This window comes from Poromitra crassiceps, assembly GCF_964638095.1.
Source record: "Poromitra crassiceps genome assembly, chromosome: 17".
Lineage (NCBI taxonomy): Eukaryota > Metazoa > Chordata > Actinopteri > Beryciformes > Melamphaidae > Poromitra > Poromitra crassiceps.
This window is the reverse complement of record NC_139635.1, coordinates 21,225,149-21,241,754: the sequence shown is the minus strand read 5'-3', so window position 1 is coordinate 21,241,754 and position 16,606 is coordinate 21,225,149. Positions and strand designations below refer to the sequence as shown.

General features: G+C 43.5%; 1 protein-coding gene across 1 annotated transcript in view; it reads right to left on the bottom strand.

Moving 5' to 3' along the window:
• Positions 1–695: 695 nt before the first annotated feature.
• Positions 696–16,606, bottom strand: part of LOC310792251 (NLR family CARD domain-containing protein 3-like) — a gene marked incomplete at its 3' end in the record, with an annotated part of 117,627 nt that continues 101,716 nt past the window's right edge. Inside the window, exons 11-12 of the mRNA XM_083653976.1 lie at positions 948–1,109; positions 696–771 (exon numbers count right to left, since the gene is read on the bottom strand). Of these exons, the coding sequence (XP_083510102.1) occupies positions 696–771; positions 948–1,109 (238 nt within the window). The remainder of the gene's footprint in view (positions 772–947; positions 1,110–16,606) is intronic.

Below are 16,606 nucleotides of genomic sequence, written 5' to 3'. Positions count from 1 at the left end.
TTTAAAACGGATATCTCATTATTGATGAAGCAGCAGGGCATTGCAGCAAATTTTGCCTCCACAGTGATCTATCTCGATAAGAAGTTAACTAGCGTCGTGGTACGGCAAAACTAGGGTTAAACCTGAAGGTACCTCGCTAAGCCAGTAATCTTGTTTCGTGGTACAGGCCCCTAAGCTCTGTGAGCCAGTGATACAATTAATGTACAGTCTGAGGGTCAAGGAGCGGGTTACTGCACATTTGGGGAAACTCATTTACTTTATTAGGCTGCTATCCAACATTGTTTGGCTATAGAAGGCTGCTGAACGCTATGGAATGCGTCTCAGCTTAATTGAATTATGCCAAATTACTTGTGTTAACACATTTTGTTTGTTTATTGTCCAATATCACTTACCAAATTAAGTGCTTTAACAAATTTTGTTTATTGTCAAATATCATTTCCATGAGGCTGTTATCAGCAGACGGATCACAGACAATGAATGTGGCATTTCATATGAAGTTTTTATTATCTTAATTTCAAATGTTGGTTAACATAAATGGCGTTATTTTTCTTTAATAATTATTAATGCCAGCAAATGCATCACAGCATCAGGTTGGGAACCCATAGGCCTATGCACACACAAAAAAGAATTCCGGGGAAATAGGGCTTCATTTCCCGTTTCCTGCTATGCCCTATTTTCGGGAAAATGATTAAACCCTACAGAGGACAGGTGTTGGAGATGATGATGTCACATTCCCACTGGTTAATATCTAGCTGCTCTATTCTGAAGCAGCTGGAGATGTGACAGTGAATTATGCCTGAGAGAAAGGTGTGGTAATCATGCTCTGATATCTTGTCAAGATATCACAAGGCGACCTTTGCAGATTCAGGAATCCTGTTTTGAGAGAACAGACCTTGGTTTGGTGAAATGTGTCAAATCAGCTGAGAAAAACTGTAAACTGATTTTACCTGAGTGTCTCTAGTCTGAAGGATGGAGCAGAGAGCAGCTTCACCACTGAATCCTGTAAGTTGTTGTTACTCAGGTCCAGCTCTCTCAGATGTGACAGGGTGGACTTCAAAGCTGAGACCAGGACTTCACAGTCAGACTCTGGCAAGTTGCAGCCACTCAATCTGAATAAAGAATAAAGCAAATAGATATACAATGAAATATCCCTGAAAGCCTTCAACAATCCAGCGTTTCATAATCCAGTGAAGTGAAGTTGTCAAGCATTGTGTCTTTCCATCAGAAAGCAGACCGGACCTGCGTTCCAATACCCATACTTGTACTTCTTTCTTGTAGTATGTACTGCCTGCCCTCACAAAGTATGGATTGTAGTGTGTAGCATGCATGCAAAATGCATACTATTGGGACACACTACATCTGTCGTCACGTGAGCTTCCTGAACTCCGACCTCTTGCTCACTTCCGCCGACGTCTGCAGCGCCACATTTGAGTTTTTTTTTTTTTTTTTTTCTTCCAATAAACAAAGTCTGGCAATAACAAACAGTACATTATACAAAAAAATTCAGACTAAGCATTTACAAAATTGGAACAGACAATCAAATAAACAAATTGCTGTTATATTGTCATGTATGTTGTTGTTTCTAATAAACTGATGTGATGATACTTACATGCAGTCTCATTCTTAACAGTATAATAACGTGCATATTTCTGTCAGTGTTTTTATCATAGTTATTGACGTGTTCACGGCGTCATGGAGCCACCTCCATGCAGGGCCGGCCCTAGCCATCTGGGGGCCCTAACCAGGATATAGATCAGGGGCCCCCTCCCAGGGGCGGGGGTTTGGGGCCATCCGCGCTGGAAGTACTTTTAAGTAGGGGGTGCTGTAAGGAGGGGACTCCCGGTGCTGCCCGCTAGGGCATATTATTATTATATATTAGCCATATTTAGAAGAATATTTAAAACAAACAAACATGACAATGACGCTCGTTTGTAGCCCTATCAGTGTCAAGCAAGCGTGTAGAACCCAGCAGCCATAGGGGTTGCCAGAGCCCTGTACTACGAAGCTAGTTTAACAGATCCGCGATAAGTCCCTTTGATCTGGTTTGACTGAACAGGATCAAAGCTATCTAGTTTAAGGATACTACGACGGTGGTTTTCTAGTCGATAACTGAAGCTGGGATCTGCCTGTGCACGCGCACGTTTTTCGCTCGTGCACAGGCGCGCGTCCACGCGAAAGAGGTGCGCTAGCCAATCACATTATGAACAGCTGAGTTGATCCACGCCCACACCCATTTCCACACCCATTTCCTCATTCAGCGCAGCCACAGTGTGATCAGAGATTTTTGCGGATATTTAATGTATCCACGATTTAATGTCAGAATGAAAATCCGCGTTGGATAGTCTGCTGAAGGGCTGTCTAAAGCAGCAGCTTGTATTCACATCAGTCATTTGATTTACTTTGATCAGCGATTTCTGTCTGATACAGCTGCATTGATACAGGCAGCAGCAACAAATGTAAAAGTGTAATCTCAGTCTATACATTTCCACAATCTGTAAGCCTATTTAGACCATAGATTTAGAAACGCATGCTCAATGAATAATGATCTCTATCACTCATGTGTGTGGTTGCACTGATCGAATAATTCATATATAAAATAGCCTAGTATAAAGCCTAATAGCCTACTATAAAACAGAAAACTGCTGAACTGAATTGAGACGATGCGGGCATAGTTATCATTGATAAAAACTAGCCTATTTTTGCTCATATATTGTCATACAGCCTACAGGACACAGTTCCAGCTGAAAGATGCAAGAATAGCCTGCATATTTAGTATTGGGGCTATCCCATATTTAAACTAATATCTATATTATATGTATAGGCTTTTCTGGCATGTAGGAGAATATCACCCTCACTCCATTTGAGGGTCCGTTCATGATATGCGCCGCGGTGATTAATAGTGATCATATTTCTCCACGCATCGTTGAGCTGTTAAGACATAAAGTGGTAAGTAGGCTTAATTTAATTATGTAGCCTACAGAGCCACGAATGTTTTGCTTGTTCTATTCTCAGTTGACTGCAATCTATTTTTCATATGGCGATCTTATGAATGGTGAGTGACTCCAGAGAGCCGATTATATGGGTCTCTCATGGATTTTGATCTTATCCTCTGAAGCTAACCTGGTCGCGACCAGGTTAGCTTTGCAGCGTCAGTTGCCATGGTGATTGAAAGTTAACTTGCTTTGTAGTACGGCTAAACCAGGTTTAAACTCAAACTTACTCGGATAAGGCATTAAACTAGCTTCGTAGTACAGGCTTCTGGTCAGTTAAACCAGGGGTTCCCAACCTTTTTAGTGCCAAGGACCGGTAGATACATGCAGGACCGGTTGTCAATTTTAATGGTTTTAGTTACATATATATTTACACACCAGGTGGCGACAAAAGGTAATAACTTTTGTGTTGTATGTAGCCTACAGTATTTATGTTTTTGTTTAAACTACAAACATAAATAAACGTCAACCTATGTTTTAACTACCACACACAGCCTATAATATTATAGCCTATGTTTATGTAAAAAAAAAAAAAAATTGGGGGGGCCCCCCCAACTCCCGGGGCTCTAGGCAGCCGCTTGGTTCGCATATAGGGCGGGCCGGCCCTGCCTCCATGGATATAATCCGTGGATTATACACGCAGCTCAGTCAGTGCGACGTAACTCCAGTAGATGGCGGTAATGCACAAAAAGTTGTTTGCCAACCGCCATAAAACATTAGAAGAAGAACAAGAAGACGTAACTTCCGCTGCGCAAAGGATTGTGGGGAAGATTGGCTGGCGCAGCATGCATCGATCCATACTCCAAAATAGGAGCTGATGTAGTACAACATCCTGGTACTCTTGGCATACTGCATCTGACATACTATGTATTGGGACATACTAATTCTTTTTTTGCCTACTAAATAGTATGGAAGTATGGGTATTGGAACGGGCCCCGGCTGTCACAAGGTTTAGTTACGTTTCACGTTCCACTTTCTATATGGACAATATTTTCAGATGGCAGTTTACCTGAAAATAATTGTGGTAGAAAGCAGAATTTGAGTGAAGTCAACTTTATTTGTATAGCCCTAATTCACAAGCATGTCTCAGAGGACTTCACAGAGAATATGTCTAGCTAAATGTAGCTGACACAACAGTAACAATTACAGTAGTAATAATAACAACAAGATTGAACAATCATATGATAGAGAGAGAGAGAGAAAGGGAGAAAAGTGGGATGGAATGTGGGGGAGGAGAGAATAGGGAAGGGAGGAGGTGGGGAGGGAACATGGGGATGTGGGGGAGGAGAGATCAGGAAAAGGGAGGAGCAGGGGAGGGAGAGCGGGGGGAATGTGGGGGAGGAGAGAGCAGGAAGAGGGAGGAGGTGGGGACGGAGCAGGGGGGGGAGAGAGGGGATGGGGGGAGGGAAAGGGAGGAGGTGGGGAGGGAGCAGAAGAGGGGGGAAGAGAAGAGCAGAACAGATAGAATGTGGCTAGGCGATATGGTCATATGAATAGTCACCGCTGGGGACAGTACAATTTAGCAATCAGGTTACCGTATGTATTTTACTTATCAGGTGAAACGAGCCAATGAATAAGCAAGAAATGAATTGACATATATCGTCCAGCCCCAGGTAGCAGCGGCACACTGGAACTAGCAGCAGAGTGTCCAGGCCAAATGAGCAGCAGTTCAGACAATCTGACTAGGCGATATCCCCCATTTACGCTTGTTCACCTGTTTGCGCGTGCCTTAACGCAGGCAAGATAACAGTCCGCCTTGCGCATTTGTCCAGGTGTTAAGCATCATAATTGTAATGATTTATACAGAAACATACCTGTTTAAAAATTATATAATTGTTTGGGTAGACGTAGGGCTCTATCGTTGCATCGGCCTATAAACTGCGCAGATTGGTAGGCGTGGACCAGCCCACTCGATATTTTGGTGTCAGCGCTACAGGCGGCCTTAACCATTATAACCACGCCTTTTAAGCGTAAACTTATGCACAATCTGGTCATTGGAGAAGTGCAGTAAACGGAGCGATCCAGTCCGGTCAGAAAGGCCAAGCGCTCTGCTCCCCCCCTCCCTTTCATCCCCAAGCCCTCTGCTCCCCCCCCTCCCTTTCATCCCCGTCTGTCTGTCTCCATATATTAGTCCATGGGCCAAACCCCAAAATTTCACATATCGGTACCACTCAAGTGGGCAAATTCTAATCATGATTTTTGAACAGGTATATATCCATAGATGATATTTTAGTATGATAGCCTTTGCAGAATGGTAGCTTTGTCACAGTTATCAGCTCATGAAGTTAGCCAGCCCTTACAATAAATTGGATTCTAGGCGCTGATGCATACCCTATTCTATGCAGATTTTCAGGACCTTTACTCATGTTTTGTGAGAACATGTTTGACAACATTTTAAAGGGTAGCTTCTTAGCTTTCATTTAAGCTCAGTTGTGAGTCTGTCTGACAAATAAAGAGGTCACATGGGCTCTTCAAATTGTCAGTGACATTAATTTTTCCACAATTTTCCCCTAAACTATAGTCTTTATTTCAGCACTGTGGCAACTAGGAACATCACAGACACAAACAACAAACACTGAAATACTCATAGGACTATAAGGATTCAGAAAAGGTATAATGTGCCCATACTATCCCATCGTGAGGGGTGAATGTGGCCCTTAAGGTAGAAGAATGACTTCTCAAGGGAAATGAGCCAGAGCCCTAAATTTAACATATCGGTACCAGCCAGGTGGGCAAATTTTACTTGTGATTTTTTAATTCATATACATCCCTAGATTATGTTTTTATATGATAGACCTTGATGACTGCTAGCTTATTAGTGCTTATCCCCTCTTAAATTATGGACTGCTGTCGTTCAAAACCAGGAAAGTGCCCTCCCTGGAAATCATCTTTCTTTCATTATCCGTTACCTAGGGTGTGTCTGGACTACTGTTAATATTACATAGATATAGGCAAACTATCCTATGATATTATACACACTATACTATACTATACTATACTATACTATACTATACTAGATATATATGCTTGTCTACTAAATTGGCACATTTCTCAGTCAAAAACAGAGTAAATTGACACGTTTCTCACTCAAAAATAGTTTTATTTGTGTTACATTATATGAACAGCTACATTCAAAATGTTTCCAGTCTTTCAGGACAATATTAGGACAATCTACCCTTCCTGAGACACCATGCCACCCACGAGGGCAACACCATCATCGTCATTCACATCTGAGTGTGCTGGTTGGCACATTTTTGTAGTTTGCACAGGTTTGTGCACTTCAGACCATTATTGAGACCTGTGCACTCTGGTGGTTTGCACGACCTCACACACTTGCAGGAGAGCAACTGCAAAACGGTCTGGTGCTGGGGAACCGCACATCCACTGGATTTCAAGCTGCCCCTCATCGTCTGTGGTCCACCCATGGTCCTTGGGGCTTGGTACAGATGGCTGGGTTTGAAGAGACCGTCTACAGATTGCAGTCTGATCGTTTGCATGAATGGAATGCATTAATATCCAATCCTCAAATGTTGGAAGCTGGCTGGACTCGACCTCCCCACGTCTGGTGCAGAAAAGTTGGTATCGGAGGAGGTTGATATCTGTAATGTGTGTAGAGGGTACATACACATGTGGCAGGTGATTTCCAGCAGCTTCTTGAAGAGCTCATCAGAGACATCCCAAGCACGGCCGAGCTCATGGAAGGCTTCTTGATATGTCCTGTCTGTTCAGGGTGCCCACTTTTCTGTATCCTGCAAATGCGCTGACAGTGTTGCAGCCAGTGAACGTGTGCATGCCAATCAAGGCCCCAGCAATACTATCGTCGCATGATTTGCATAGTTTGGTGATGTCCTGGAACATTGTCTTGTTCTGTGTTCCACATTTTTGGTACATTGGGCATGGCATGTCCTTGTTCCAACAGTAGCAGGACATCTGTGTCTGCCATGATGATCATCACTGCCTTGAAGCCAGACTCTGCTACATGGAGAGCATGCATTAGCATGCAGGTGTCAGCTTCTTCCTGAGAGGATTTGGGCTGTGTTACCTCCTCCCATTGGTTCTTGTTGATTTTGAAGCAGACTACTTCACAGGTAACATATAAGGCCTTGTCTTGTAGTTTCTATCTGTGTTTGGGTCCTTTCCATTCCTCAAACAAGAATTTGATCAGACTGGCTTTGCTGGCAGTGCTGTAGAGCAGTTTCCTCCACTGCTGGATGTTGTGGCTGGAATCATGCAGGTTGGCTACATCTGGCGGGGCAACAGTTGCAGTTGACAAGCTGACAAACTCATATTGATCTGGACTGAGTGGATTCACAAAGGAGTTTTCCATGATATCAACAATGGAGTGTACTTTAAGGACCATAGGTGGACCACATATGATGAGGGGCAGCTTGAAATCCAGTGGATGCACGGTTCCCCAGCACCAGGTGCCATCTTGCAGTTGCTCTCCTGCAAGTATGTGAGGTTGTGCAAACCACCAGAGTGCACATGTCTCAATAACGGTCTGAAATGCACAAACCTGTGCAAACTACAAACATGTGCCAACCAACACAGTGAAGAAGAGCTTGCTGCACAGCTGACAGACTCAGATGTGAATGACGATGATGGTGTTGCCCTCGTGGATGACATGGTCTCAGGAAGGGTAGATTGTCCTAATATTGTGTTGAAAGACTGGAAAAATGTTGAATGTAGCTGTACATATACCGTAACACAAATAAAACAATTTTTGACTGAAAAGCGTGCCAATTTACCCTCTTTTTGACTGGGAAATGTGCCAATTTAGTAGACAATTAAGTATAGCATATCTATCTATCTAGTATAGTATAGTATGGTATGGTATGTATAGTATCATAGGATAGCATGCCTATATCTAGACATGTAATATTAACAGTCAGTAGTCCAGACACCCCAGGGAGAGGATATAATGAAAGAAAGATGATTTCCCATAATTCCCATAAGTCCATAATTTAAGAGGGGTGGTTAAGCACTAATAAGCTACCATGGTCATCAAGGTCTATCATATAAAAACATAATCTAGGGATGAATAGGAATTAAAAAAAATCACAAGTAGAATTTGTCCACCCGGATGGTACCGATATCTTACATTTTGGGTTCTGGCCCATTTCCCTCGAGAAGGCATTCTTCTACCAAATTCAAAGGGCCAAATTCACCCCTCACGATGGGATAGTATGGGTTCATTATACCTTTTCTGAATCCTTATAGTCCTATGAGTATTCCAGTGTTTGTTGTTTGTGTCTGTGATGTTCCTAGATGCCACAGTGCTGAAATAAAGACTATAATTTAGGCGAAAACTGTGGAAAAATGAATGTCACTGACACTTTGAGGAGCCCATGTGAGCTCTTTATTTGTCAGACAGACTCACAACTGAGCTCAAATGAAAGCTAAGAAGCTACCCTTTCAAATGTTGTCAAACATGTTCTCATAGAACATGGTTAAAGGTCCAGAGCCTAAAATAGGTTATGCATCAGCACCTAGAATCAAATTTATTGTAGGGGCTGGCTAACTTCATGAGCCGATAACTGTGACAAAGCTGCCATTCTGCAAAGGCTATCATACTAAAATATCATCTATGGATATATACCTGTTCAAAAATCATTATTAGAATTTGTCCACTTGAGTGGTACCAATATGTGCAATTTTTGTGTTTGGCCCATGGACTAAATAGGGGAAAATAAGAAAATGTCCAATAAATATGAAAAGCTACTCCTGTGGAAAGGCTATCATATATTAATTTACTTATATTGACCCTATAAACAATTTAGTATAGGTAAAGTTTTGCCCACCCAGATGGTACCGATATCTGATCTGGCCCATGGACTAGGCTATTATTCCATATTATTATGCTTCTCAAACCAATCTAACTGCAGTTTAAATACTGCATGCATGTAAATACGCTACACTATAGCAAGATCAAAGTGAAAAGAATGTTCTAAACGCATCGGCTAGAAAAAAATAGCCTATCCCTATGTCATGATGAGATTAGATTGGTGAAAGTTTGTCCAGAATTATATCGTTTTCTCTCCCCTGCTGCACAGGCAGGATGATGCACATAAATACATTATGTAAAGTCATTGCAGAAATGTGTTTTTATTGTAAAACTATTCTGTACCTATTCTGGCACTGTGCCACGCCTGTTTGGTGCATTTCGGGGCCTAAAGCCATGTTGCTATCTTCCCGAGGCAGGCACAAGGCACGTTTTTTTTGCGTTTAACGCCAGTTTCTTGCGCCTAAGGCCTGTGGGAGAATAGGGCCCGTAGTCTCAACGCCAGACCCATGAGAATTCTTACCCTGATACACTATAGCCACTTCTTAACATGCAGTGGAATCCGTATTATAACCTGCACCTAGCCGGTTGGCCTGCATGTTAAACAACAATTAGCCGGCCTACGCGCACTCCCGCGACTCCGTATCTTATCTACCTCGACCACCGGTATAAGATCCGCTTCCACGCAAGCGCTGGTCATGTTAAACAGTGGAACGATATGATCCGCATAATCCGTAGTGGGCGGGTGTGGCTCTTCGTTCGCTAGTTTATTAATTAATGAATCGTTCGGGCAATCGCTTATATCAACGAGCAAACTCACGGTTTCCTCAAGTGTTGCAAAAACGGCTTGAATTGTTAAGTGGGGGCTAGAATGACCGTGCTTTCCGAGGTGAGGGCTGGCTTGACTGCAGTTGCAGGCAGCCAGGTCCAGTGCATCAGGAGGCACGCTGCTGCGTTGCTTGCTTGCTCCCATGTCAGAAAAACAAAGCCTAGCGTTTGTGGGAGATTCAGGGTGTCGCACTTATTACTTTTAGCTAATGCTACGTTGTTTTTTCATCAAGGCAATGTCCAGAAGATATGGGTTTATGAGTTTCTGCAAATGCAGATAGATAGGCTACAGTAGGAGCATGCATGCATGTTGTCTGTTTCAATAACGAAAGCGTCCTTTACCGAGAACGACGTGCCGACCAATTAAATATTCTTGCTGCGAAATCGGCCTCTTAATGACAACACTGGAATAAATAAGATCGACTACGACTATAGAGGCTATAAAGAATGGACTATAGAGAAATAAATGGATTCAAAACGTTTATTTAGGAAACATAGGCTATCAAACTTTTGTGGGGAGAAATACATTTAAAACAACACAGTCTCACAGAAAATTGTATAATACCAACGTTTTGGACCAACGTTGCTATTTTACAATTTCGGCTCGAAAATTGTAAAATAGTAACGTTCTGAGATTTTAGGGTTAGGATTAGAGTAGGGGGAGGGGTTAGAAACAGAAAATCTAGTCAGATATGACTAGTTGCCACTTGTAAAATAAATCACCCACAGTGATTGACAACGGTGCGACCACTATTTTGACTGCCTCATAGCTAAAGCTGTTTCCTATCACATTTCTTGTGTTTGATACATGCTACCGCGCCCCCCCCCCCCCCCCCGCAGAAAAAACGGCTCATATCCAGTTGTTTCTTAACAAAGACCCCTCATGTTTAGAAAGGCAAAACCTGAAAATATCCTGCTCTCTCTAGCTGGACATGATCCGGAGTTCATGTTTAAAAGGCACTTATGTTACTGCATGCTGCAGATCTCTCTCTGGGTCTGGGACACTTTCCCTCAGAGGGCTGGTTATGGGAGGGAACCGTTCACTTGGCCAGTCATATGCCAGTGATGGCTTCAGTCCTCTCCAATCAGTAACGACTTTGCGATCAGACAACACAGGAGGCACAGCCCATTTTTCGAACCGCTCTCTCATTGGTGCTACGACCCGTCACTCATTCAATTTCAACCTGCCTTCAAAACCAGCAGTGGCTGTTAACTGGCACGGACTCACTTATGTAGTATGCGGAGCGCAGCGATTCAACGTAATATTTGAGTCTGGGGAGAGACTAGGGTAGACGTGACCTCCCTGTTTTTAAAGGGATAGTTCAGTTTGTTTGAAGTGGGGTCCTATGAGGTACTCTCATACAGTCAGTGCACTGGGTAAAGTACTCTGGACGCATCGCCCACCGAGATAGGAGAACTGCACTCCAGCTGCGGCAGGAACAGAGAGCTGTCTGCTGAGTGTGATGGGGGCCAAGAGCAAAAACATACAAAACAACAGAAAGAATACATAAAGTGCTTCCATACTGCTCACCTGGCATAATGCAAGTCTCCACAAGCCCTGTGATGCCAAGTTGACTTGAAAATATGTCATTTCAATCCCGGGCCACTTACTGATACTTATGCTTAAATGAACCCACTCATATTCTGGTTTATTTCAAGAAAAACATTTTGGCTAGTGGAAATTCTAATTGGCTGGTAACTTTAAAATCTAGCAGCCATATTGGCAGGTGGTGAAAAAAGTTAATTTCAAGCCCTGAAGGGAGAGCAGGTGGTGACATAGGAGTGAGTGAGGAAAAGGATCAAATATTGGTGGTTAAGACTGAATAATGACATCACAATTGTTAATTTAAAATGAGTTATTCCTCTAAACCTGGCTTCAAATGCCCCAAATTTTTCACGCTGGCGCCGTTCAGCCCTCAGCAAAATCTGGTAGCGAGGACATTTTTTTGTGGCCCTCTCTATCATCAAAGTTGCCCATCCATGGGCATGACAATATTTGTTCGGCCCCCGGCACCAATCTGGGTTTCTCATGTGGCCCCCCATGAAAAATAGTTGCCCATCCCTGAGCTAGCTAATGCCAGAGGCTAACACCAGCTATTCACTGTAACTCATACGGTAATTATTATTATCTGAATATCATACGTCAGTCGTTAGACAACCATGATGTCTGACGCTATCGCCCGTTTTTACCAACAGCTTATTTTTAGGACTTTGAGCCCAAAATAACATTATTTGTCAAAAAAACAGACTGGCGAACAGTGTGGCTAATCAAGAGACCAGGGAAAAACAGCTACAGATTAAATATCTTAATGACCACCTGAAACGGGTCTCAGAGAGGGTCGGTGATGTATCAGACTGAAAACAAAGCTTGCCCTGACTGAAAGAGTGTTGAGAGGCCAGACATAGCGTGTCGACGATTTGATTTGACCGTTCTGGGGACTGGAGTTGGCCAATCCTGGCCAGGTATGGCATGTTCTGCCCCCAAATCCAGTGGGATTCAGCGTGTTCTGCCTCTTCACGAGTGGGCTCTGCAGGCAACTGGCTGCCTCCATCGTACTGCTGTTTCAAAGCCTAGACTTAGAGTGCTGCTGCCCACCTTGAAATGTCTGAGGGGCTGGGGTAAGAGCCGCGGTAAATAACATTACTTCTGGAATGAGAGTTGTTACGACTGTAGTCGTATTTAGGGTTATTTATCACTATATTTGTTATTGGTTGCTTTTCCCTCCTGATTGACTGTGTGAGTGGCTGAGTGGGTTCCAGGTGTGTATGTGAGTGCTTGATGAATTGCGTCAGGAGCCAGTGGGTGATTGGCTGGTTTTGGGGAGGCCCAGCCCTTAAAAGAGAGTGGAGAGCAGACGCTGGTGTGCTCAGGGGCCATTTCCCATTCTCCTCCCATTTAATCATTTGTAATAAATTCATCATTTTTCATTGCATCAATCCATTGGTTTTGTGGTTGTTCTTGGGACCTGAGGAAGATGGGTTCATTTCATGTTACTTAGACCGGGACGTAACAGAGTTAACGAGCCAGTTACATGTCTTTGCATTCTACATTAAATGAAGACTACAGTTTGTTTTATTTTGTATGTTACACTTATTGGCCAAGTATATTAACATTTATGGGCTAGAAAAAAATATATATACCGTAATTCTGCCAATAAGAGCCCGGGCGCTTATTATGCTAAATCAATTTGGACCCGGGCGGTAAAAGGAAGATCCGGCGGCAATACAGGCGCTTATTGGAAGAATTACGGTATATATAAATAATATATATATATATAAAAAAATATATATACATATATATATATATATTAGAGATGGGATCGTTAACGCCATTAACGGCTGCGTTAACGCGAGACTCTTAACGCGCGATAAAAAAATTATCGCCGTTAATCTATTTAATCTTTTTTTTTTTTTTTTTTTTTTTTTTACCTTTATTTATACAGGGGGAGTCTCACTGAGAGCAATGCTCTCTTTTTCAGGAGCGCCCTGTTCACATTCACACACATTCATACCTGGAAGCTGTCCAGTACAACCACAGTCTGATCTGCTGGCCACTGAGCAGCTCCACTGTATTATTATTATTATATATATTATTATTCTCAAAGTTGTCTGGTAGCAGGGTCCACTTATATTGAGCAGGCCATGATGATTATCACTTTAGAATGGAACAGGTATGTAAGCGCGGACATTTATGTCTGCCTCCCCCATCCTGGCTGCTGTGGGGGGGCGTGAACAACCGAATAAACAGAAACCTGTTCACAAGGACTTACTTCTAGTCATTATTTATGTTGCACACACATATTTTGAATGGATTCGACAGACTTCAAATGACCCATTTTAATCTAGATTAATCTAGATTAATGACCAGGATTAATCTAGATTAAAAAAATTAATCTATTCCCATCTCTAATATATATATATATATATATATATATATATATATATATATATATATATATATATATATATATATACACAGTGTATATATATATATAATATTATATATATATACCAATATATACCAGACGACCGCTCTAAACTCGCTGATCTTGAATCCTGCTTAATTGCTGTTACAGATTGGATGTCTAAAAATTTCCTAAATGTCTAAAAAATGCTCCTCCCCGGCCACACTCTTTTGTTTGCTTTGTGTTCTTGTAATTATGTTGGAGTTGTCGGAGTAGGCTGCCATTTGTGTTAATCCCCCCTTTTCTCCTGTTTTGTTGGTTAGGATCGTAAGAGGCTGTCTTTTGTTTCTCTTTATTTTGTATAGGTAAGATTTAACCTCTTAGGTAGAAGTTTGGCACTGGCCTACTCTGAAGCCAACTCTCCAACTTATGCTGTGAAGCTTTATATCTTTATCTTATGGGGGGGTACGGTGGCGCAGTCGGTAGCGCTGTCGCCTCACAGTTAGAAGGTCCTGAGTTCGATTCTCGCCTGGGACACTGTGGGCGCTGTGGTTGTGTTCCCCCCCATATCTTCAGTGGCTACTGCCCAGGTGGGTTATCTCGTCGAAAGGGCCTTTCTCTCTGTGTGGAGTTTGCATGTTCTCCCCGTGCTCCCCCCAGGGGGTTCCTCCGTATATAACCCCCCCACCAAAAACATGCAGAAGATCAGATCGTCATTGTCATCCGACCAGTGACGACAACATCCGAAGTTGGTCCCGGGGGCTGTACGAGAAAGCGACCACTGCTCCTGGCTTGCCCCTCGGAGGAAAGGACATGCCTGGATGGGTTAAATGCAGAGGACACTTTTCACCGGCCACCGTCAGCATGAGTGTGTTGTAGCTGCATGCATGTATTGTGGTGTTCGTGTGACAATAAAAGATGGGCTTGTCCGTTACGAGAGTTTTTTTTTTTTTTATGTTATCCAAAATTCCGAACTCCCGTTAAACCTAATATCCATTTAAACCTATGTTCATTATTTAATAATTTGTAATAAATTCATAATTTATTACTTCCGGAAAATAAAATCCATTGACCCCCTCCAACTCTCCGATCTGATCTCCAACACTCTCCCCCAGGAACCTCCCCCACCTCACCTGACGATCTCACCAACAACCTTAACAACACACTATCTGCTTCCCTCAACCTGCTGGCCCCTCTCAAAACAAAAACCGTCTCCTTCACCACCTCTGCACCCTGGTTCACACCTCAACTCCGCACACTCAAACAGACCGGCCTCCAATTGGAAAGACTCATCAAGAAAACACCACTTACCGTTCACCTCGAAGCCTACAAACTCCACCTCTCAACCTACAAAGATGCCCTCACTGCCGCCAAGTCTGCCTATTTCTCCTCCATCATCAACGACCCCAGCCGTAATCCCAAAACCCTCTTTTCCACCGTCAACAGCCTCCTCAAGCCCCGTACCGACGCCTTCCCTACCTCCTCATCTGAACAATGCACTGCCTTCCTTCAATTCTTTGCTGACAAAATCACCACCATCTACCAATCACTGTCCCCTCTGTCCCCCCCAGCTGCCCCTACCCCTCCTTCTCTCCTCTCCATCCCGCTTGCCTTTCCTAGCCTCCCCCCCCACCGCCGTCTTTCCCGGTTCACCCCTGTCACTGCCTCCACCGTCTCCAAACTCATCAGCTCATCCAAACCCACAACCTGCTCCCTTGACCCCCTCCCCACCCCCCTTCTGAAATCATGCCTTCCTGTCATCTGCCCCTACCTCACAGACCTCCTCTCTCCCTACCAACCCTCCCGGTCCCTCAGATCCTCCTCAGCCGACCTCCTTTCCACCCCCAAGTCCAAACTCCGCAACTTTGGGGACAGAGCCTTCTCTCGGGCAGCTCCCACTCTGGAACGCCCTTCCCCAAGAAATCAGAACCTCAGAGTCCCTCACAGTCTTCCACTCCCGCCTCAAAACCCATCTCTTTTCCACCGCCTTCCCTTAGTCCCTCTGCTCCCTCCCCCCATCCTTGCTTGTGTGCTGTCTCTGTCTACTGTCTTGTCTCACCACTATCGCCCCCCCCCCACATAGTACTCAGTGTTTAGTGTAATCTCTGTCGTTATATGTTCACTAACGTCACCCCCCGCCCCCCCAGTGTTTAGTTTTGTGTAGCCTACTGTAAAGCGTCTTTGAGCTATGGAAAAACGCTATATAAGCCCCATCTATTATTATTATTATTATTATTATTTTTCATGGCATCAATCCATTGCTCCTGGCCTGCCCCTCGGAGGAAAGGACATGCCTGGATGGGTTAAATGCAGAGGACACTTTTCACCGTTTTTTTTTATTTTTATGTTATCCAAAATTCCGAACTCCCGTTAAACCTAATATCCATTTAAACCTATGTTGATTATTTAATAATTTGTAATAAATTCATAATTTTTCATGGCATCAATCCATTGGTTTCATGGCTGTTCTTGGGACTTGAGGAAGATGGGTTAATTTCATGTTACTTCAAGGTACCACATGGCCACATCAAAATCTATCGATGGATAGATGCTACACGCGGATGCTGCGAATGGCATTCAACATCTGCTGGACGCAGCACATCTCGAACAAGCATCTCTATGGTGACCTACCACCTCTCACTACAAAAATAAGAGACAGACAACTACAGCTAGCTGGACACTGCACGAGACACCCTGAGCTGGCTGCTAGCCGAGTCATTCTGTGGGAACCAACTCATGGAAGGATGAACCCTGGGAGACCACTAAAGACCATGGCCAACACCCTAAAAGAGGACTGCGGAGCTGCAACAACTGGGGAGGTGCGGACCCTAATGGAAGCACAAGATGTGTGGAAGGTCCGACACCGTGCCCGACGGCGGCCATCCTGACCTGAGTCGACGCAGTGAGTGAGTGAGTCAAGGTACCCTAGACCGGGACGTAACAGAGTTAATGAGCCAGTACATGTCTTTGCATTCTACATTAAATTAAGACATTACCGTTTGTTTTATTTTGTATGTTACACATATTGGCCAAGTATATTAACATTTATGGGCTAGTAAACTCTGCACAGGCTGACTAGGCAGCCATCTTTCCTGCTCAGA